Source organism: Bubalus bubalis, chromosome 18 (assembly GCF_019923935.1).
Source record: "Bubalus bubalis isolate 160015118507 breed Murrah chromosome 18, NDDB_SH_1, whole genome shotgun sequence".
NCBI classification, from domain to species: Eukaryota; Metazoa; Chordata; class Mammalia; order Artiodactyla; family Bovidae; genus Bubalus; species Bubalus bubalis.
The window spans coordinates 54,959,033-54,981,153 of record NC_059174.1 but is presented as its reverse complement, the minus strand read 5'-3'; the positions used below and the strand labels follow the sequence as shown (position 1 = coordinate 54,981,153).

Genomic DNA, 22,121 nt, shown 5'->3' with positions numbered 1-22,121 from the left:
TTTCACTCTCCTCTTTAACTAAAGAGCTTCATCCAAGAACCTCTTTAGTTCCTCTTCACTTTCTGCCATTAGAGTGATATCTGCATATCTGAGGTTGTTGATATTTCTCCTGACAATCTTGATTCCAGCTTGCAAGTCATCCAGTTTGTCATTTTGCCCGATTTACTCGGCAGAGAAGTGAAATAAGCAGGGAGACAATATATAGCCTTGACGTACTCCTTTCCCAATTTGTTATTCCATGTCCAGTTCTAACTGTTGCAATAAAGCCCCAGCATGGGACTTACTCTGTTCACGTAGGCTACAGGCGCCCTCTCGAATTGCGGGAGGTGCCCCACCTTAGGCACCTTCTCGAGTGGGTCTTAGAAGCCCAGGCAGGAAAGTGAATGCAGAGAGCCCCTGCGTTCCATGGAATCAGCCTGAATAGGAAAAGGAAAGAGAAAGAATGACATGGGGAGACCAAGCTTCAGTGAGCACGGTCCGCACTTTATTTTCCAAAGTAGTTTTTATACCTTAAGTTGTGCATAGAGGATAATGGGGGGGGGGGGGGGGCGGGTAGAGTCATGCAAGGTCAGCAGTCCTTGATTCTTGTCGAAGCCAAGCTTTCTTTCTGCAAACTTATCATATGCAAAAGTTTTAGGTAATTTACATCATCTTCTGGCCAGGAGGCCTGTTAACATTTTATGACCCTTCAGAAAACTTATTTTTCTCTAAAGGTGATTATTCTAAAGTCAGGCGCCACCCTGCGAAAGCATTAGATAAAGTTGCATTCCTATAGGACAAAAGTGTGGTGGGCTATAACAAGAAAAGAATTAACTCAAGGGTCCAAGGTTACAAACATTAAAGCTACTACTTACATTTTTATACACCAAAATATTAATCAATACACTCCCAGGGACACAGTAGGTAAGGGATATGGAAACTTGGCAGCAAGCATTAGCTCAACAAAGAAATCCTCTACTAGTTCTATTCTAACAATTTTAACTCTCTGAGAAGCTCTGCATTGTTAGAATGTCTTAAGCTTCCCATGCCTCTCGTGGTTGGGAGGCTGTGAATCTGAACAAACCTGTCAGGCAAGCTAGAAAGTCATCAGAGGGGTTTGAATTGAAACACTCCTATTATGCCCAGGAGACATATTAACTAGAGTTTTAAGTTGATTTTCTTACAGAGAAAGGTGGTCGGGGATAGCCCCCCGTTAATGTCAGAAGAGTTGGTGAAAGTCGTAAAATAGTAAAACAGATTCTGGTTTTGGGGTAGATGCTCGGGCAGGTCCAGGGGGGCCCCTTGAGCCCTGACTCGCCTTTGCATATCAGGCCTCTCCACATGACCTTTGTCATGGGTGGGCACTCCCGTGCTGGCTTCCAGCAGTCCAGCATACAGGTTTCTCAGGAGACAGGTAAGGTAGTTTGATATTCCCATCTCTTTAAGAATTTCCCACAGTTTGTTGTGATCTGCACAAAGGCTTTAGTATAGTCAAATAAGCAGGTGTTTTTTTGTTTTGTTTTGTTTTAATTCTCTTGCTTTTTCTATGATCCAGTGGATGTTGGCAATTTGATTTCTGGTTCCCCTGTCTTTTCTAACTCCAGCTTGTACATATGGAAGTTCTCAGTTCACATACTGTTGAAGCCTAACTTGAAGGATTTTGAGCATTAACTTGCTAGCATGTGAAATGAGCACAATTGTACGGTATTTTGAACATTCTTTGGCATTGCCTTTCTTTGGAATTGGAATGAAAGCGAACCTTTTACAGTCTGTGGCCACAGCTGAATTTTCCAAATTTGTTGACATATTGAGTGCAGCACTTTAACAGCATCATCCTTTAGTATTTGAAATAGCTCAGCTGGAATTCCATCACCTCCACTAGTTTTGTTTGTAGTAATGCTTCCTAAGGCCCACTTGACTTTACATTCCAGGCTGTCTGCCTCTAGGTGAGTGACCACACCATCGTGTTTATCTGAGTCCTTAAGAGTTTCTTGTACAGTTCTTCTGTGTATTCTTGCCACCTCTTCTTAATATCTTCTGCTTCTGTTAGGTCCATACCATTTCTGTCCTTTCTTGTGCCCATCTTTGCATGAAATGTTCCCTTGGTATCTCCAATTTTCTTGAAGAGAGCTCTAGTCTTTTCCATTCTATTGTTTTCCTCTATTTCCTTGCATTGTTCACTAAAGAAGGCTTTCTTATCTGTCGTATTTCTCTGGAACTCTGCATTCATTTGGGTATATCTTTCCCTTTCTCCTTTGCCTGTCGCTTCTCTTTTCTCAGCTGTTTGTAAGGCCTCCTCAGGCAACCACTTTTCTTTTTTGCATATCTCGGATGATACATGTCGTAATGGTGGGAACACTCGGCAGTATAGAGGCTGGGGTTGGGGCACTCGTAGCCCAACCTGAAGACCAGGAAAGCCTGGGCAGATGAGGGCATGATTGAAATGCAATTTGAAAGATTTTTTGAGAAGAGTGGATTGATTTATTTACTTACTTCTGACTGTGCTGGGTCTTCACTGCTGCACGTGGGCTTTCTCGAGTTGTAGAGATGGGGGCTGCTGTCTAGATGTGGTTCTCGGGCTTCTCACTGCAGTGACTTCTCTTGTTGCAGAGCACAGGTTCTAGGTGCTCAGGCTTCAGTAGTTGCAGCACAGAGGCTCGTTAGCTGGGGCTCTCAGGCCCCAGAGCACGTAGGCTTTAGCAGTTGTGGCGCGTGGGCTTAGTTGCTCCGAAATCCTCCCAGACCAGGGATCGAACCAGTGATCCCTGCACTGGCAGGTGGACTCATCCACTGCACTGCCTGGGAAGTGCTGCATTTTGCAAGATTTTGATGTAGGTTTTCCTGGTATAGAAACAGAGATGGCCTTCCAGACAGAAGAAACAACCCATGCAGGAAAAAAGCTGAATCCAGTTAGAACTGAGAGCTTGGAGCACAGGGGACGCATGAAAGATTCATTTACAGACAATAATTGGGCCATTTGTGAAGGGTCAAAGAGCTCACCCTGCAGGTGATGAAGTGTGAAGGAGTGGGGAAAGGAGATGATGACCTGCGTCATATTCAAATGTTAGAAAAAAACCTGTGAAATTAAAGGTCACACAGAAACTGTCAGCCAGGCAATGACTGGGTGGATGGTGTGCTAGGAAGAGACCAATAGCATTTATACATTAACTCTTTTGTTCATCGGAATTTTTTTGAGTGTACATGCTGTGCCAACCCCCCAACCCCCTGCCCAAACCAACCCCTCATCATTCTTCAGAAAGCGAACTTTGGATCCAGCCTGCTGGGGCTCCAGTCCCCACTCTGCCACTTACTAGCTGTGGGACATCAGGCAAGTGTCTTGGCTTCTCTTATTAGCCTCATCTGTAAAATGGGAGTGATGAATGTTACCTCCCAGGGCTTTTGTGAGGATGAAATGAATTTTATTTATAATATATAATGTGTTTGGGATAGCACCTGCTACATTCTAAGTGTTGTGGGACTGTTAGCTACTGTGTATTCATTTCCGTCTGTTGCTATAAGAAATTAATTACTCACCATCAGTGGTAATATTAGGGTTTATACTATGAGAGTTCTGGTGGCTGCTCAGAGCCCATGAAAAAGGTGAGGAGGTACATGATGGAGAGTTTAGTGTGTGTTTTGTTTTGTTTTTTTCAAAACAGCTTTTTTTTGAAGCGTAGTTGGTTTACAATGTTATTTTCAAGTGTACCACAAAATGATTCACATATATATGTGTATGTGAATATATATGTATGGGTGTGTGTGTGTGTGTGTATATATATATATATATATATATATATATATATATATATATATATATTCTTTTCCATTACAGGTTATTATGAGGGGCTTCCCTGATAGCTCAGTTGGTAAAGAACCCACCTGCAATGCAGAAGACCCAGGTTCAATTCCTGGGTCAGGAAGATCCACTGGAGAAGGTATAGGCCACCCACTCTAGTATTTTTGGGGTTCCCTTGTGGCTCAGCTGGTAAAGAATCCGCCTGCAATGCAGGCGACCGGGGTTCAATCCCTGGGTTGGGAAGATCCCCTGGGAAAGGAAACAGCTACCCACTCCAGTATTCTGGTCTAGAGAATTTCATGGACTGTGTAGTCCATGGGTCGCAAAGCGTCAGACACGACTGAGAGACTTTCACTTGGCTTCACTTCATGAGATACTGAATATAGCTCCCTGTGCTATACAGTAAGTCCTTGTTGCCATGATCTTAATTTTCTGAATGTTGAGCTTTAAGCCAACTTTTTCACTCTCCTCTTTCACTTTCAACTCTCTGCAGCCCCATGGACTGTAGGCTGCCAGCCTTCTCTGTCCATGGGATTCTCCAGGCAAGAACACAGGAGTGGGCAGAATTTCCTCCTCCAGGGGATCTTTCTGACCCAGGGATTGAACTCGATTCTCCTGCATCGGCAGGTGGATTATTTACCACTAGTGCCACCTGGGAAGCCCTAGTTGCTTAAACATGTCCACTTAATACCAATAACAGCTATTACTTGCTAACCTTATATTTCAGGCCAGAAGAGATGCCACTCATGTATAGGCTTATTAGATCCTTCAAAGAATGCTGGAAAGTGGCTACCATTTTAAGCCCAGTTTCCAGATTGGGTCACTGAGGCCCAGCTTCCAGTTTTCCAAGAGAAGCAGAGAGGCTGTGGCTGAAGTTTGTGAAGGTCATTTTTGAGGTTCCTAAAGGAAGGGTGCAGCACATATATCTTCCCAGTAAATTTCCTTCAACATTCCAGGATCTGGGAATATGTATTGCTTTTTTGTTTTTAAATTATTTTGCTTGCACTGGGTCTTCATTGCTGTGCGGGCTTTTCTTTAGTAGCGGTGATCGGGGGCTACTCTTTGTTGTGCTGCAAGGCCTCATCATTGCTGTGGCTTCTCTTCTTGTGGAGTATGGGCTCTAGAGCACACAGGTTTCAGTAGCTGCAGCACACAGGCCCTAGAGCACAGGCTCAGTAGTTGTGGTACTCAGGCTTAGTTGATCTGCAGCATGTGAAGTCTTCCCAGACCAGGGATCAAACCCGAGTCCCCTGCATTGGCAGGCAGATTCTTATCAACTGGGCCACCAGAGAAATCCTGAGAATACGTATTGTTAATGACCCTCACAGATAATTTTTTATCACTGGGGCCTCCTTTACATTTCTTCCTTTTTGTGGATGCTAAACTAGACCTGTCTCATTCTCAGTAACATTCTGGTAAACAGGCTCTGGGTGGGCTCAGGAGGCTGATTTTTAGCCTCTGCCAATTTCCTTTGTCAGTTGTTAGTGCAGACAGGTGTGACATCCAGAGCAGCTGCAGCCACTTTGGGACAAGAGGCGTATAGGTTCCCCCCACCTTCCACGCACACCTACCGCAGCAGGGCTAGCAGATGGGAGAACCTAGTTCCCTGAAGGCTTTGGAGTCACTTTACTTTGAGACTTCTTGTTTGGGGCGATAATACACTTTTCTTTCTTGTGTAAGCCGTTTGGGTTTTCTGTCCTTGTGGCTGAAGAGATTCTACTGAAGGTATGCATATGTGTGTAGGCAGCAGACCCATCAGGACAGGACAAAGAGGCCACGATGGAGCCTCTCAGAAATGATGCTTGAATTGATTCTTAATGAAGAGGGCTTTGGCAGGTGAAGTACAGGTGGAGTTTCAGAAGAAACAGGGTTTCCAAAGAAACAGAGGCATGGATTTGTTCCAGAAAGTGTATTTGGATGGAACCAGCATATACAGCAGGACAGGGAGCCGAGTGAGATAAAGCCAGAAAGGCTGAGGGGCTGGAACCTAATCCTGGGGTGGGGTCAGTTCTGTGATCCTTCTGGGGATGTGGAAGAAAGGGGCTAGGAGCCATGACATCAGGGAGGGGGCTGAGATGGCTGGAAACCAGGGGTCAGGAGAGTCAGGGCTCCTGGGATCAGAGTTGATCAGCAATGCAGAGGACTCTTCTGACCCTCACACCCAGCTGTGGGGGAGACACTGTCTTTGAGGCATCGCCAGTCCCACAAAAGGTAGAGAAAGGTGTTGAGGGGCCACTGAAGCCCCACAGACCAGCGGAAGCTGGGCCCAGAGCAGCAGGCAGGATTCCAGCAGCTGTGGGGATGCGGGATGCTGGAGTGGCCACAACCTGGGCGTCAAGGTCAAACCAACTAGAAAGGCAGGTGTGAGCAGACCCTCCCTGGAGGGAGGGGGCTTCCCTAAGTGAAGCTGAGGCCAGTGAGCACTCAACTGGATATGAGAAGGCAAGTCCCTTGGAGGGGAACAGAAAGAGGGGACCACAGACTGGAAGGCTGTGGAGGCTGAGGCGGCAGATACGGGGCCCGGGCAGCAGTATGAGAAGGAAACAGCCAGCCTGTTCCCCCTCCCCCAGGAGGCCACAGGTGTGGCCGGGTCCCCAGAGGAGGTTGATTGTGACACTCCACCCCCCTCCCATCAGCCTTGGGAGGAACCCTGAGTGTTGGGGTCCTGGAACGATCACAGGTGCTGTGAATCCAGCTGGGGAGGCTCAGGAGTCTGTTCTGGGACCTTCTTTTCTGAAGCATCCACATCCTTCTGGTCACCGGCTGGAGCTGGGACGGGTGCATCATCTGAAAACGGAGGGAGAACATGGCAGGGCTAGACATCGCAGCCCCTCCTCCCTTAGACTCGGAAGTCTGGGCCCCCAGCTCCCTCCCTGGCCCCCGGGCCCAACGGGCCAGCACCTGTGTCCGGGTGGAACTTGAGCTGTCCCTCGGGGCCGGGGGCTGGATTGTTGTGGCTTTGCTGCTGCTGTTTCCTCTGTTCCATTTGCAGAACGGCCTGCAGCGGGTGGGAGAGATCACAGAGGCAAGACGGTAGGATGCTGAGTCTCCATGGCAACCTGCTGTGTGGTCATGGACCAGTCCTTTCTCGAGGGCCTTCAGTTTTTCTCTCTCACTGTGAGTTGGGCTTAATACTAGTTAAAGATCCAGTTCTCCCTTACCTGTCATGGCTTGGGTCACACCTTTGGACAGGGAAGCCGCCGCCTCCCTCTTTGGCCTTCCCCTCCTTTCCTGCTTACAACCTCACTGCCCTTATCCAACATGGCAGCTGCGCAGCAGCCAGGGATGAGAACGTCTGCCCTTACTCAAGATGGCGGCGGCTGCCACCCATGGATCTACCAGTGATTAACATAGTGGCCCCAGGCCTTCCCCACTTGTGGACACACCAGGACAAAGGCCACCAGGGAATCAGAGGATGGATCCATTTCCCTGGCCAGTCACCTGCTGCAGCTCTCTCTTCTGGGCCTCCAGGCGGCCCTGGGAGCGCCCCAGAGCCTCGGTTTCCTGGCTGAGGCGCTGGGCCTTGGCATTGAGCTCTGCCTCCCGGGCAGCCAGCTCCTCCTCAAAACGCCTCAGCTCCTCCTCCGTGTAAGCAGGGTGCATCTCTACCGTCTGCAGGGTGAGAACAGGGGCCATCGGCAGGGCGACTCCAGCCTTGGCCCTGCTGATGGAGGAGGTTCAGGGAAGGTGGGGAGGCCTGGGCCAGGCGTGTGGATGGAGAGACCTAAGCCGGAACTAGGGAAAGGGGATAAAGGCCAGAGTTGGGGGGAGAGAAATCCCAGGGGGTTGGGGGAACAGAGAGCTGAGGGTGGGAGGCCCAGAGAGAAAGAAAAGTGGCCAGAGACCCTGAAGGGTTAGGTCTGTGAGAGAGGGATAGTCAGGACCCAGAGTATCGCCCGTGTCCTCACCTCCCAGCCCTCCCCAGTGTCCCCGAACTCCTTCCTCTGCGTGGATGCGAGGAACTCCTCCAGGGTCACGAGGCGGTCCTGGTTGGTGTCCACCTGGGGAGCCAGGTAAGGGTAAGCAACGGAGCAGGACCTCCTCCACCTACCTATCTCACCCCCGCCCACGACCCAGGTCCCTCCACTCACATTCTTCATCACGTGCTCGCGCATGCGCAGCCGCTCCTCCTCCATCTCCCGCATGTCATCGTCCTCATTCTTTGGGTCGTACACCTTCTCCAGCTGCAAGGGTCAAGTGAAAGGCAGGATGTACTGAGAGGTCCAGGGTATGCTCCTTCCCAGGCTAACCTAACGCCCCCCGCCCCCTCCACCCACACACAGACACAGCAAACTTCAACTCCCATCAGTCTTTGGGGTACCCTGCCACTCCTGGCAGCCTCTTTTTGCCCCAGGGACTGCTGGGAGTTGTAGTTTTCACCCTGAACCCACATCCCGGGGCACCTGAGGGGATCCTGAGGATCCTAAGGGGACATGTGGTTGATATGGGCATCCTTTTCACCCACGGCCTCCAAGACACACCTCCTTGGTGAAGAGGGCCTCGAGCTCCTGCTCATCCAGGACACCATCGCTGTTGATATCTGAAGAAGAGACAACAAGGTTTCTTCGGGGACTAAGCACAGAGTGGGTCAAGTCCCTAAGTGATCTGCTAGAGATCTGGCTGATGCGAGGTCTATTCTCAGAGGACGGGCAACAGCAGGGTGGTTGTTAGGATGGTGGCCTTCAGGCTTCAGTGCCCCATAGACCTGATGTTAGGACACCCCTTTCCCAACCAGGATCTCAAGAATGGAATAGATGAAGGTCAGGCTCCAATGGGACTATTCGTGGGCCCACTGTCTTGCAGAATAACTTGATCTCTAGCTACCAGTGATCTGGCCACAGGATCAGCCCCTTTGCCCAGGATCCAGGGGTGTCAGCGGCACCTCCCCGAGAACCACCCTTGGGCTGACTCCCATCGCCAGAGAAGCTTCTCCCTGCCAATGTGCCGTATGTGCCTTGCTCACTGCCCCAACAGAGGTGGCCAGGAACCCTGATCTTGCAAATCCAATGGTTAGTCTTTAGCCTGCACTTTAACTTGACTTTCTGCCTTTGGCTCCCAGAACATCATTCTCTCCTCTCCAGCTGTCCTTATTTTCCTTAGCCGGCCCTGCCCTCTCCCTGACCTCTACACTTTGGTGTACCCCAGGGGTCAGAGTCGTCTTTCCTATCAAGTATTCAGATTTGTCCATTACGGTTGCCACTAGTCAGATGGGCTGTTTAAATTTAAATCAGTATCAAATAAGATTAAAGTTTCAATTTATCAGTCCCACTTGCTACATGGCAAGCATTCAATACCCATAAATGGCCAGTGGCCGCCATATTGGGCAGCACACAGAACATTAGCCATCATAAGGAGAGTTCAATTGGCCCAGACTTCCTTAGATGGGTTTCCCTCACTTTAATGCCATCCATGAGCTGCCTCCACACTTGAATACCCCACTGCCTACTCTCCATCGCCACCTAAATGTCTAACAGACATTTCTTAACTTGATGTGAACAGACCCAGCTCCCAATCTTGTTTGCTTTTCTCTCCCATTCCTTCCAGTTGCTCAGGCCAAAAACCTCAGAGTCACCCTTGACTCTTTTGTTCCATTACAGTCCTCATCCAGTCCATCTCTGAGTCCTACCAGCTTGACCTTCAAGATGAATCCAGAATCCTATCACTCTTTCCTACTTCCATGGTCCAGCCATCAGCATCTCATGACTTCTGACTTGGATCCTGGTTTTGACTCTCGACCCCTACAGCCTGTCCTTGACACAGCACCCAGCACTCAGATGAATCCTGTTAACACTTGACAGGTGGGGTCAGTTCCTCTGCTCAAAATCCTTTTTCAGTGTCTCACTCAAGACAGAATAAAATCCAGCTTTCTCACTCTGACTGTAGAAGTGCTCTTATCTCCCCAACAGTCTTTCCTATCATTCTTTTCTTTTGGTTGAGCCACTCAGCAGGTGGGATCTTAGTTTCCTGACTAGGGATTGAACCCATGCCCTCATCAGTAAAAGCTCGGAGTCCTAACCCCTGGATTGCCAGGGAATTCCATTTCTCATCATTCTTCTCTTCCAGCATTCTGTTCCAGTGACCTTGGGAAACCCACCAAGTTCATTCTCCTCTGCCTGTGTTTGCTGTGTCCCCAATTTAGACACGTATCTGTGAGACTCAACCCCTCACTTCACTGAGGTCTTGGTTCAAATGTCATCTCTGTTGCGCTGTGCAGTGCCATCCAGTGGCTGCTAGCTACACGGGGCAAATGAAATGTCAATGAGCAACAATCACATACAATGAAAAATTCATTTCCTTGACATTATGCTAAGGGAAATAAGCCAGTCACAAAGAAGACAAATGCTGTACAATTCCACTTCTATGAAGTAGTTATGAGTCAAAAATCATAGAGAAAAGAAAACAGAAGTAACTATGGGCTGGGGAGAAAGGTCATGCGGAACTGATGATTAACATAGAGCTTCAGTTTTTGCCAGGATGAAAACGCTTGCATAACAATGTGAGTGTACTTAACCCTATTGAAATGTACGTTTAAAAATGGCTAACTAAGATCGTAGATTTTATGTCAAGTGTATTTTACTACAATTACAAAATTTTAAAAATTTAACTGCACACCCCCACCACTATACTGTTTCTTAGTTGTAAAACCCACATTTCAAGTCCTTAATTAATAGCCATGGGAACTAATGGAACACATGGGAACTAATAAGAACCTATTGTATGGCACAGGGAACTCTACTCAATACTCTCTAATGATCTACATGGGAAAAGTAGCTTAAAAAAATAAGCTAAAAAAAAAAAAAGCTAAAACTGAGTCACTTTGCTCTATAGCAGAAATTAGCACAACACTGTAAATCAACTATGCGCCAATAAAAATTAATTTAAAAAAAAAAGAACAAAGGATGCTGGGTTAATAAACTTCCTCATTCATTTCAAAAAAGACTTCGCTGGTGATCCAGTGGTTAAGACTCTATGCTTCTACTGCAGGAGGCACAGGTTCAATCCCTGGTTGGGGAACTAAGATCCCGTACTCTGTGTGTATGGAAAAAAAAAAAAGCAATTGGGCTGGTGGCTGCTGTCTTGGACAACACAGGTGTGGAACATTTCCATCAGCACAGAAAGCTCTGCTGGACAATGCTGATCTAGCAAACACCTTTCCAGACCAAGTTATCTAAAAATCATCACTGTAGACCCTAAATTCCGATGTCCTTGTTTCCATGGTACATGTGACTCTCTGATCATCTACAATAGAACCAACTTCACCAACTCTAAAAATGTACTTTTTTTGCTCCCCATATTTTATCATGCATGAAATTGGGAGGTATCTTATCATTGAGGGTGTGTCAGTTTAAAGGGCAGTTTGTATAAAATTCAAGTGTGTCTTATACTCCAAGGTCACTTTGATTCACTGAAATAGAGTATTTGCCTGGTCACAGGCTCTGTGATGGCAGGGAGGCTTTCTTTTGTTCACATCTGTACCCACAGGATCTCCATGAAACTCAGTCCTTAAGAGGTCACTTAGCAAACCTTTGTTGAATAAATGAATCAGACCCTGCTAAGCTCTGGTGACAGGCTATAGCTTTTGCGTGGGGATCCTGGGCACACCTGAGGGGGCCTGGCAAGAAGTGACATCAGGGGGACTCCCTGGTCATCCTGTGGTTAGGACTCTGCGCTTTCACTGCCAAGGGCCCCTGGTTCAATCCCTGGTCAGGGAACTAAGATCCTGCAAGCCTCAGGGCACAGTTAAAAAAAAAAAAAAGTGACGTCAGGATATAAGACCCAGCATGGGCCAGATTCAGAGTCAAACGCCTGGCATTTGGAGGTTTTGGAATTTGAGGCTGGACACAGAGGTGATGTTTCCAGGCAGGAGGAGGATGAAGGGGAATATGCCCCTGAATTAGCATGCAGAAGGGGCTTCCTGGCTCCCTGGAGGCCCGGTAACTAGAGCTCAGCACCCCCGGCCCCCGACACCCCGCCTTAGCAATAGGACCCCCAGGGGGGACCAGGGCTTCTGTACTGCCATGAAGTAGGGTGGGGGCGGGGGGTGGTCCATACCTAGCCAAGCCTGGTTTGCTCTGTTAGGGATACTGATCAGTCCTTACAACCCAGAAGTCTGGTATACCCCAGAAGAAAGGACCAGCTCTTGTATGCAGGATCTTGGCCCCAACAACAGGGAGTGACAGGGTCTTTCTGACCACCATGGGAGAGGGGCTCAGCATTCTTAAGCCCCATGACATAAGGGAGACCCCTTTCCAGCATTCAGGCTCCAGACAGGTCAGACCTCAGTGTTAGCCTGGGTCCTGGACTCCCTCCCCACCTTACCATGCAGTATGAAGAAGGTCTTGGGGTTAAACCTGTTGGGGTCCAATCCATCCAGTTCCTCCCATACCTCCTTCAGCTGGGCTTGGCTACCCTGTGGAAGGGAGAGCCAGGGGCTCATGAGCAAGAAGGCTGGGTCCCACAGGATGAAGCTAGAGACAACCCTTTACCCCCATCCCTCGAATGTCTTACCCCTCAAACAAAAAAACTACAACTCCCAGCAGCCCCTGGAGGTAGCTAGGCACATTAAAAGGGAGCTCTGCCTTAAGGTCTGCTGGAAGTTATAGTTTTTCAGCTGCTTTCTTGTGGAGCTCAGAAAGTTGGACGTGGTGGGGGCTGGGCATGAATGGGGGTTCTTACAGGTACATTAACTTTGGGGTGTTCTCGGTGCCGGCGCTGTTGCTCTTCCAGCTTCCTCTCCGCCTCCTTCCGCTGCTCTTCCCCCAGGGACTCCAGATAACGGCGTCTCTCATGTTCCTTGAGCATTTCGTAGCGTTTGAACTCTTCATGATGGGCTGCATCGTACTGGGCCAGGTCCCGAGTGGCCTGGGGAAAGGCAGCTGGTCATTCCTACCTCACCTCTATACCCAGTTCCTAATTCCAACCTCTGAATAGCCAGGCCTTTGGCTCTGAATCTGGACCCCCCCCCCCCTTCCACCTGTGCTGGGTCTTAGGTCCCAATGTCACTTCTCGCCCCATAACACAGAGCCTCCCTTCTTTGCTCAAAAAAAGATGAGGATGGTTACACAATAGCAACATTAACTTACCTGTTTCAAGTCCTCCACAATCTCAAGATCTTGGAGGAATAAATAATAAGGAATAGCTCAGGAGGTGGCTTACAATGGAAAGCAGTACAGTTAAGAGGGTAAAGAACTTGAGGGCTCTAATTATTCTGTCCAGGGTTCAAATCTAGGCTCTGTTATGTGAGCAAGTCCCAGTCGCTGCATGACCTCGGGCAAGTCACTCATTCTCTCTGTGCCTCTGTTTCTGCCTCCGGAAATTGGAGATAACAATACATAGTGGGTGGTCCAGGGTCCCCCCTCCCCCACCTCAGAATTCATGTGAACAGAACTGCAGAATGTGACTTTTCTTTGAAATAGGATCTTTGAAGATCTAATTAGGTAAAATGAGGTCCTGCTGGATGAGGGTGGACCCTAATTCTAAGGACTAGTGTCTACAGAGAGGACACAGAGAGAGACAGAGAGAATGCCATGTGATGGTAGAAGCAGAGACTGGAGTGAGGTGTCTACAAGCCAAGGAATGCTGGCAACCCCCAGCGGCTAGAAGTAGAAAGGAGCAGATGCCTCTAAAGAAACTTTGGTTTTGGCCCAGTGATACTGATTTTGGACTTCCGTCCTCCAGAACTGTGAGAGAAACCTTTGTGTTGTTTTAAGGCATGAGTCTGTAGTAATTTGTAATATGGCAGCAATAGAAAGCCAATACAGCTGTTGTGTGGGGAACAGAGGTTCTCAACCTGGGCTGACTGCGGTCCCCAGGGGACAGCTGTCAATGTTTGCAGATATTGTTGGTCACAGCTGGGGGAGGTCTATTGGCATCTAGTGGGTAGAGGCCAGGGGTGCTGCTCAACACCACACAATGCACAAACAGCCCCACAACAAATTATTCAGCCCCAAATGCCAAAAGTGCCGAGAAACCCTGCTGGCATGCGTGAAAGGCAGAAGCAAGAAGCCCATTTCTCGATATGATAGGGGTTGAGACCAGGAGAATGACAATGGGGCTGGAGGAAAGCAGAGAGTTTCCAGAATGTTTTGGAAAGAAGCTGCATAAACATCCCTCAGGCACAGAGGTCAGGCATGGACCCAATCAAATGACTGCTATTAGCTTTATGGCCACTAGATGGCGCTCCAATCAGCCAGGAAAGCAGGCTCAGGTTCAGGCTAGGAGGAAGGGAGTGGGTTCTGTCCAGGGGGTGCTGGGCAGCTACAGCAGGGCTGTGAGCCAGGGAGAGGCAGAGGCGGGGGCAGGCCTGAGTATCCCTGGCCACTCCCCAGCCCCACACTTGGCTTTGCACACGAGGCACGGTTGTGGATCCCACTTCTCACATGAGGACTATTTAGTTGCTGGGCTAGTCTAACAAATTACCATCAATTTTGTGGCTTAAAAAACACACACTTATCATCTTACAGTATGGAGGCTGGAGTCTGAAATTAGCTTCAGTGGGCTGCAATTACAGTGCTGGCAAAGCCGTGCTCCCTCCGGAGATTCTAGGAGAGAATCCTCTTTGCCTTTTCCAGCTTTTACAAAGACCTTTTTTTCTTGGCTGCCCTGATCAAGGAAATGAACCTGCACCCTCAGCAGTTAAAGCTCAGAATCCTACCACTGGACCCCCAGAGAACATCCAGAAGTAAACTCAATTTCTTTTTTTCTTTGCCACACAACACACTTGGCAGGATCTCAGTTCTCTGACCAGGGATGAAACCTGCGCCCTTACAGTGAAAGCCTGGAATCCTAAACTAGGATGCCAGAGAACCCTATAAGGACCCTTTTGATGACACTAAGGGCCCACCAGGATAACTCAGGCTCATCCCCCATCTCAAGATCCTCGGCTTAATCACATATGCACAGGCCCTTCTGCCGCATCAGGTCATATAGTGAACAGGTAACGTCTTTCAAGGGGCCGTTATTTTGCCTACAACAAGGACACAGAGGAGATCCCTGCCCCCCAGTCATAGGGGAGAGATCTGAATCCAGGTGTGAGTGAAGCCAATTCCCCCCACCCCCCCAACTCTGCTTTCCTGTAGAGAATCTGCGGAAGGCGTTTAGGCACAACCAGCCCTCTGCAGACTGCTGGCCTGTGAGAACACCAGGCAGGGGTGAGCAGGCTCAGTCCTGGGCTCCGTCCCCTTCTTCCCCTGAGGGCAGTCCTCTGCCTTCAGGTCCCCTGCAAGTTACCGTCTGGATCAACAGCTCTAAGTCCCGGGCCTCGAATGTGTGCTGATTCTGAGGGTCCAGGTGTTCAAACTGCTTCAGGAGGTTCAGGTGATCCAACTGTATGTCTGGATGAGAGGGAAGATGTGGGGGGAAAGCATGAACTCATGGAATGTTCCTTCTTCCAAAATCCCTATCCTGGACTGGATGGGCTGGATGTGCTCTAAAGGAGGTCACAGAGGGCATGGAAGGATGTCACAGAGGACAGCATGAATGGGCCTGGAGCAATCAGAAAAGGCTTCCTGGAGGAGGCAATGAACACAACTGAGTCTGATGCTGAAAATGATAATAACCAACATGTGTCAAATACATATTATATGCCAGGCCCTGCTCCCTAAACACATTAAATATATTAATGCATTTACTTTTCACAAAAGTCTCACATAGGTTCTGCCATTATCTCACTTTATGGTTGTGGAAACAGGCTCAGAGAGGGGAAGGGACATCTAGGTCACCATCTAAGAAGAGGCAGAATGAAGATTAGTTGGGCTTCAGAGCACATGATACTCAACCTCCTTATGGGTTGAACTGCCTTGCCCCCACATTCACACAGGGGTTGAAGTCCTGACCCCCAGTATCGCAGAACTTATTTGGAGACAGGGTTTTACAGAGGTGATCAACTTAAAATGAGATCATGAGGGTGAGCCCTAATCCCATATGACAGGAGTTCTTATAAAAATGGAAAATCTGGGGGCCTCCCTGGTGGTTCAGTGGTGAAGAATCTGCCTGCTAATGCCGGAGACACAGGTTCAATCCCTAGTCTGGGAAGATCTCACATGCCTTGGAGCAACTGAGCCTGATCGCTGCAACTATCTAGCTTGTGCTCTAGAGCCGGGGAGCCGCAACTACGGAAGCCCACTGCGCGTGGAGCCCGTGCTCCACAAGAGAAGCCCCTGCACGGCAACTAGAGAGTAGCCCTTGCTCTTTCACTGGTGGTCTGCCCAGCAAGGAAGACCCAGCACAGCCAAATAAATAAATTAAAAAAAAAAAAATTTTTTTTAAGTACATTGTGGTAGGAAGAAAATTTGATCAATCTTCTACACAGATTTTACAAAGGCCGTGAGAAGGAGGCCCTGGAGGCGCCCCCCGCCCAAATCACCTAGACTTAGGGGAGGTAGGCCGCCGGCCCCGCCCACCATGCCGCCGGCCCCGCCCACCGTGCCGCCGGCCCCGCCCACCGCGCCGCGCTCACTGGGCTCCTGCTGGGCGTCCATCTTGGCCTTGAGCAGCATCCTCAGCCTAGACACCTCCTGCCGCTTGAGCTCGTCCAGCTTGGTACGGACGTGGTGGCTGACGAAGTCCAGCTCCCGGCTCAGCTTCCCACTCTGCCCAGGAGAGAGGGGACACTGGTCAAGCCGCCTTCTCTGGAGCCTTCTGCAAGCTTTCTGATGCCTTCCTGGGGTGCCCCAGAGCCCCCAAAACAGGATCGACATTTAGCGAGGGCTGATTCACACGACACCCCCCACTCCCACCCCTGAAACAGAGAAAGTGCTGCGTGAGCCTGTCTTTTTCTGGGGGTGGGGGGAAAGGCACAGAGGGGTGCGTCCACTTGCTCAGAAGAGCGTGAGGGGAGGGGCTGGGATTGGAACCCAGCACCATACCACTCCCAAACCCGCCTGCCTACGTGGCAGCGTTTCTGACGTTATTTCCCACTTGTATGACCTTGAACAAACTAGGTAGGCTCCAGAACTGCTGTTTCTCTGGCTAGGCAGCGGGACGGGCTGGGCTCATTGATCTCTGGTTCCACCCATCCATTGTTGGGGGGGGTCCAGGTGAGTGGGGACAGATGAGAATCCCAGGAAAGCTGGGAGGTTTGCGGGGAGCAGAGCTGCCCTCCTCATCAGTCCTCTGTCAAGGAGTTTGGGGTAGGGTAGAGGAACGAGGCAGGCAGTCGTGTGTGTGTGTGTGTGTGTGTGTGTGCGCGCGCGCGCGTGCGTGCGTGCATTCTTTTCAAGAGACTCTGCTTAGGGGTTAGGGGATGGGGCAGGATATGGGCTCAGGGCTCAGTCAGTCCAGGGACTGAGACCCAGGCCTCCTGGAAAGACAAACACTGCTACCAGGACCTCAGGGTCCGCCTCTGTAAAATGGGGAGAATCCCAGCTCCTCTGGAGGCTTAAGGTGAGAGTTAGAGGAGATTTGTGTGATGGCAGCATCTCCCGTGTTTTGAATTCTTCCTGTGTGGACAGCACTTTGCTGAGAACTCACAGAACCAGCCCTTGCAGGGTACAGACTGAGGACAGCCACTGTGCAGGTCCACGTCTTTTACACATCGGATAGTCCTGTCATCGCCCCACTTTACAGATGGGAAAGCTGAGGCACAGCGCAGGGAGACCACACAGCTGGTAGAGCTGATACTGGAAGCCATGGGCCACCCATACCCACACTTAACCACACATTCTGTCTTCCCCGCCCAGATCCTTTCTCAGCTGTGCGACCTGGAGAAGCGACTTCTTCTGCAGGCTCAGACTCTGCCCTCTGAGCACGCATCCCCTCATCCCCGCCCAGCGCCCTCGCAACCAGCCACAGTGCACCTTGATGTCCTCGGCGTTGGCGGCCTGCAGCTTTTCCCGGAAGTGCCCATCAGTCTCCAGCACATTGATGACTTCCTGGAGGTACCGGTGATAGTACAGGCCTGTGTCCTGGGGCAACAAAGATGAACGTAGCAGTGCCAGCCCTGGGCCTCTGTCTGGTTCTGCCCTGCAGATAGGACCCAGAGACCACCCCACAGCCCTGAGCAGGAGATCTGCTCCATGGGACACAGGCTCTGGAGCCAGTGACCTCGGTTGCTCTGTAATCCCAGACAAATTACCCGACCCTATAGGCCTCAGCTCTCACCTCCTCTTAGATCTGTCTGTGCTGGAGATGAAATTAAAATCACATGGGTAAACACCAAGCCCAATACTGCCCCCAGAGTAGACATACTGCAATTTATTGGCAAGCAGTGAAACGGTCATTCATTCAATAAGCATTCACTCAGCCCCTACCATTTCCCAGGCACTGTTCAAGAGAACACAGCCAGTGAACAAGACAGACAAAAATCAGAACTTCCCTCATGGTCCAGTGGTTAAGACTTTGCACTTCCAATGCAGGGGGCGCAGGTTCAATCCTTGGTCGGGGAACTAAGATCCCACATGCCTCATGGCAAGGCCAAAAAAAAAAGACTGACAAAAATCCCCAGGTTCCTAGTCCTAGGCCAGCCACTTTTCTTTTCCAGGGTCTCACTCTTCCACAGACAATAAAATTCCCTACTTCTCAGAACTGTGGTGAAAAGTGATGAAATAAAAAGCCTGACACATAGTAAGGCTTTAGAAGAAACTCAGTCTACCGTAGCAATCATTACACGTGTTGAGGAAAATAAATGGGAAGAGATTGCCCAGCTATGGGTATAACAGCTTCCTATTGCTGCTCTAACAAATATCACGAACTGAGCGACTTAGAGCCGTAAAAATTTATTCTTTTACAGAGTTCTGGAAGTCACAAGTCCAAACTGGTTCAGCAGGACTGGGCTTATTCTGCAGACTTGAGGGAACAATCTGCTTCCTTGCTTTTTCCAGCATCTAGAGGCTGCCTGCTGGAGAAGGCAATGGCACCGCATTCCAGCACTCTTGCCTGGGAAATCCCATGGATGGAGGAGCCTGGTAGGCTGCAGTCCATGGGGTCTCGAAGAGTCAGACACAACTGAGCGACTTCACTTTCACTTTTCACTTTCATGCTTTGGAGAAGGAAACGGCAACCCACTCCAGTGTTCTTGCCTGGAGAATCCCAGGGACGGGGGAGCCTGGTGGGCTGCCGTCTATGGGGTCGCACAGAGTTGGACATGACTGAGTGACTTCACTTTCACTTTTCACTTTCATGCATTGGAGGAGGAAATGGCAACCCACTCCAGTGTTCTTGCCTGGAGAATCCCAGGGACGGGGGAGCCTGGTGGGCTGCCGTCTATAGGGTCGCACAGAGTTGGACACGACTGAGTGACTTCACTTTCACTTTTCACTTTCATGCATTGGAGGAGGAAATGGCAACCCACTCCAGTGTTCTTGCCTGGAGAATCCCAGGGACGGCAGGGCCTGGTGGGCTGCCGTCTATGGGGTCGCACAGAGTTGGACACGACTGAAGCGACTTAGCAGCAGCAGAGGCTGCCTGCATTCCTTGGCTTATGGCCTTGCCTCACTCTGACCTCTGCTTACATCATCACATCGCCTCTGACACTGACCTTCTTGCCTCACTCTTCTAGGGGACCATTGTGGTTACCCTGGGCCCATCTGAACAGTACAGGACATAGAGAAGGAAATAGCCAACCCACTCCAGTATCCTTGCCTGGGAAATCCCACAGACAGAAGAGCCTGGCAGGCTCCAGTCTGTGGGGTCACAAGGAGTCGGACAGGACTTAGCAACTCAACAACAAAATATTACAGTATACAGAACTGTGAAAAAGAAAGTGAAAAGTGTTGAGGAGAAAAACAAAGTTTGCAGCATGCAATGTTTTTGCAACTCTTTCTGCACATAGATACACCCCTGTGTATGCCAGCAACTAGACATATGTATTCAGATACAAGGGTTTTTTTTTGTTTGTTTCATAAAAGTAAAGTCATACTCTGTAAACAAAACAAACAATACAGGATTACTTCTCCACCTAACTCAATCACACCTGCAAACACTCTTTTGCCATATATTCACAGATTCTGGGCATGGACATCTTTGGGGGCCATCATTCAACCAAACAGAGTAGGCTAAATCCCAAATCTGCCAATGACTAGCTATGTAATGACTAGTGGAACTGCTAGGATGCCTTCTTACATTTCAATTTCAGCTAAAACAAATAACTTTCAGAATATGGATACTGCATGGAGGGCATTTATATTAATAATTATTCATTGTGTATGTGAAACTCAATTTTAACAGAGCAAATCCTTTTTTTGCCAAGTCTTGCAACCTTAGTCCTTGGTCAAGATACTTAACTCTGTGCCTCTGTTTCCTCACTTGTAAAGTAAGGTTAAGGAATACCTACCTCATAGGGGCTGTTATGAGGATTAGAGGAGTTAATATCGCTAAATATTTAACTCAGAGCTTAGTTGTTGATCAGTTGCTCAGTCCTGTCTGACTCTTTGTGACCCCATGGACTGCAGCATGCCAGGCTTCTCTGTCCTTCACTATCTCCTGGAGTTTGCTCAAACTCATGTTCATTAAGTCGGTGATACTATCTAATCATCTCATCCTCTGCTGCCCTCTTCTCTTTTTGCCTTCAGCACTTAGTAGGAGCTGTCAGTGTTATTATGACTGCTGTCATTGCCATTTATAACCTTCTATTCGCCTCAGAATAAAGTCTCCACCATGATCCACAAAGCCCCGTGTGATTTGCCCCAGCCCGTCTCTGACCTCGTCTTCCCTTCTCTCACTCTGTCTCAAGCCACACTGGCCTCCTCTGCGTCCTTCTACTCACTCTGCTCTCCTCCACCATACAGCCGTTGCCCAGGCTGTTCCTTCTGCCTGAAATATTCTTCCCGGCACTCCAGATCTCAGTTCAAATGATCCCTCCTTCCTCCCTGACCATCACCGCTGGTGGTCTATTCTTAGCAGCCCCAGCCTTTCCAGTGAGCTAGGCTGGTCTGCGAGGACAGGGGGCTTGCTCTAAATGAACTAAGGGAAAGGGAACTCAAGCTGCACTTCTGTATCTGCAGAGAATTCATGAGGCAAAGGTCTCAGCTGCTGGGTGGGGACCTGCCACACCACACACAGGAACTCTGAAGGATCTGTTCCAGAGACAGCAACGTGTCCATTCCTAGTGGAAGCTGTAGGATTCGGGCCACGAATCAGAGCACTGGCCTTGAGGATCTTTTAAAGTTCCAAATTCCCTAAGACCATAGGTTTCATAGTGTTTGACAGACATGCACTGGAATAAATGAGCATTTTCCATGCCCCATGCCCATCATACTTTAAACTACAACTCCCATGAGCTCCCTGAAGTGAGAACACCCCAGTTAGCTAACATCACCAGCTCAGCTGGTGCTACTGGGAAATCTTTTTTTTTTTTTTTTTCCCCAGCTTCCTTCTTGAGGGGAGGGCGTCTTAAAGGAGCAGAGAGATTTAGGTGTGTGTGGGGTGGGGGGCAGGGGCCCGGGGGCGGGATGCAGATTTTCTATCTAAAATCTGACCTGATTCCCCATACCTCATAGTCATAGAGAGACTTAAAATCTGACAGACAGACAGACAGACACACACACACACACACACACACGCACGCCCTCAAGTTTTTCACCACGTCAAAGCCCTGGGACTGCAAAGAATGGCAGGCAAACTCCAAGCCACATCCGTAGCCACCCAGGGGCCACGGGGGAACGGGAACTGTAGTACCACTTAAACACATGGCTGGCAAGCAGGGCAGGGCCACTCACAGGGCTCTCGGTCGCGGGATTCTCCTCCTTGGGCGCCCCCCGCTCCAGGGGCACGGCCAGAACAGCGCACAGCAGCAGTAGAGATGGCAGAAGGAAGAGGGCTGCACGGGGCCCAGAGGGAGGCATGGCGGCGTGGTCTATGGGGGGCGGAGAGGTGGAATATGTCTGTCCCAAGACTCCTCCTCCCCCTGGACCCAGGAGTCTGGACTTCCAGCGCCGCTCCCCGCCCCCTTCCAAGAATCAAGATTCCAAGCGTTTAGTTATCCGGACCTAGGAGTCTGAGCCTCCAGCCTTTCCTTCCTCAGACCCAGGAGTCCTGGCTTCCAGCATCCTCTTCGCTTAGACTCAGGAATCCGGGATCTCGACCCCCTCTTTGCCTAAACCCAAAGGTCGAGGCCCCAGCCTCCTCTTCTCCCAGGACCTAGAGGTACCGGGGTCCTCCCCCGAGATCCAGTTTTCCAGCCCTCCGGTCCCCCGCCTCCCTTCTTCCCAGGACCGAAGAGTCTAGGACCCTCCAGCCCCTTACCTCTCCTTCACCGCAGAGGGCGTCTTCCTGGCATAGGACCTCCGGAGCTTTCTTGGTGTTTTCCCCCCTAGGCCACGCCCACTTTCCCCGCATAGGACCAGATCTCAGCAGTCTGATTGGTCCACGCTGGCTCCAGGTTCCTCGGGACCCTGCCTAGCGGCTCCGC

General features: G+C 49.8%; 2 protein-coding genes across 3 annotated transcripts in view; one reads left to right on the top strand and one right to left on the bottom strand.

Annotated features, from left to right (window-relative positions):
• The window catches only part of TULP2 (TUB like protein 2), a 60,278-nt gene that overhangs the window by 29,560 nt on the left and 8,597 nt on the right, over positions 1 to 22,121 (top strand). The window lies entirely within an intron of this gene.
• NUCB1 (nucleobindin 1) lies at positions 5,670 to 22,118 on the bottom strand. Of its 2 annotated transcripts, none has more exons than XM_006050923.4 (13): positions 21,956 to 22,118; positions 21,430 to 21,566; positions 17,572 to 17,679; positions 16,233 to 16,365; positions 15,005 to 15,108; positions 12,452 to 12,637; positions 12,095 to 12,185; positions 8,257 to 8,315; positions 7,867 to 7,959; positions 7,684 to 7,776; positions 7,217 to 7,387; positions 6,677 to 6,773; positions 5,670 to 6,562 (listed from the first exon to the last, which is right to left on the bottom strand). In XM_006050923.4, exons 2-13 carry the CDS (start codon positions 21,553 to 21,555, stop codon positions 6,450 to 6,452), a joined length of 1,374 nt encoding a protein of 457 aa, XP_006050985.1. In that variant the 5' UTR covers positions 21,556 to 21,566; positions 21,956 to 22,118; the 3' UTR covers positions 5,670 to 6,449. The 2 variants fall into 2 exon arrangements, with proteins under 2 accessions (XP_006050985.1, XP_044786790.1); XM_044930855.1 differs by lacking the exon at positions 21,956 to 22,118 and adding an exon at positions 21,700 to 21,861.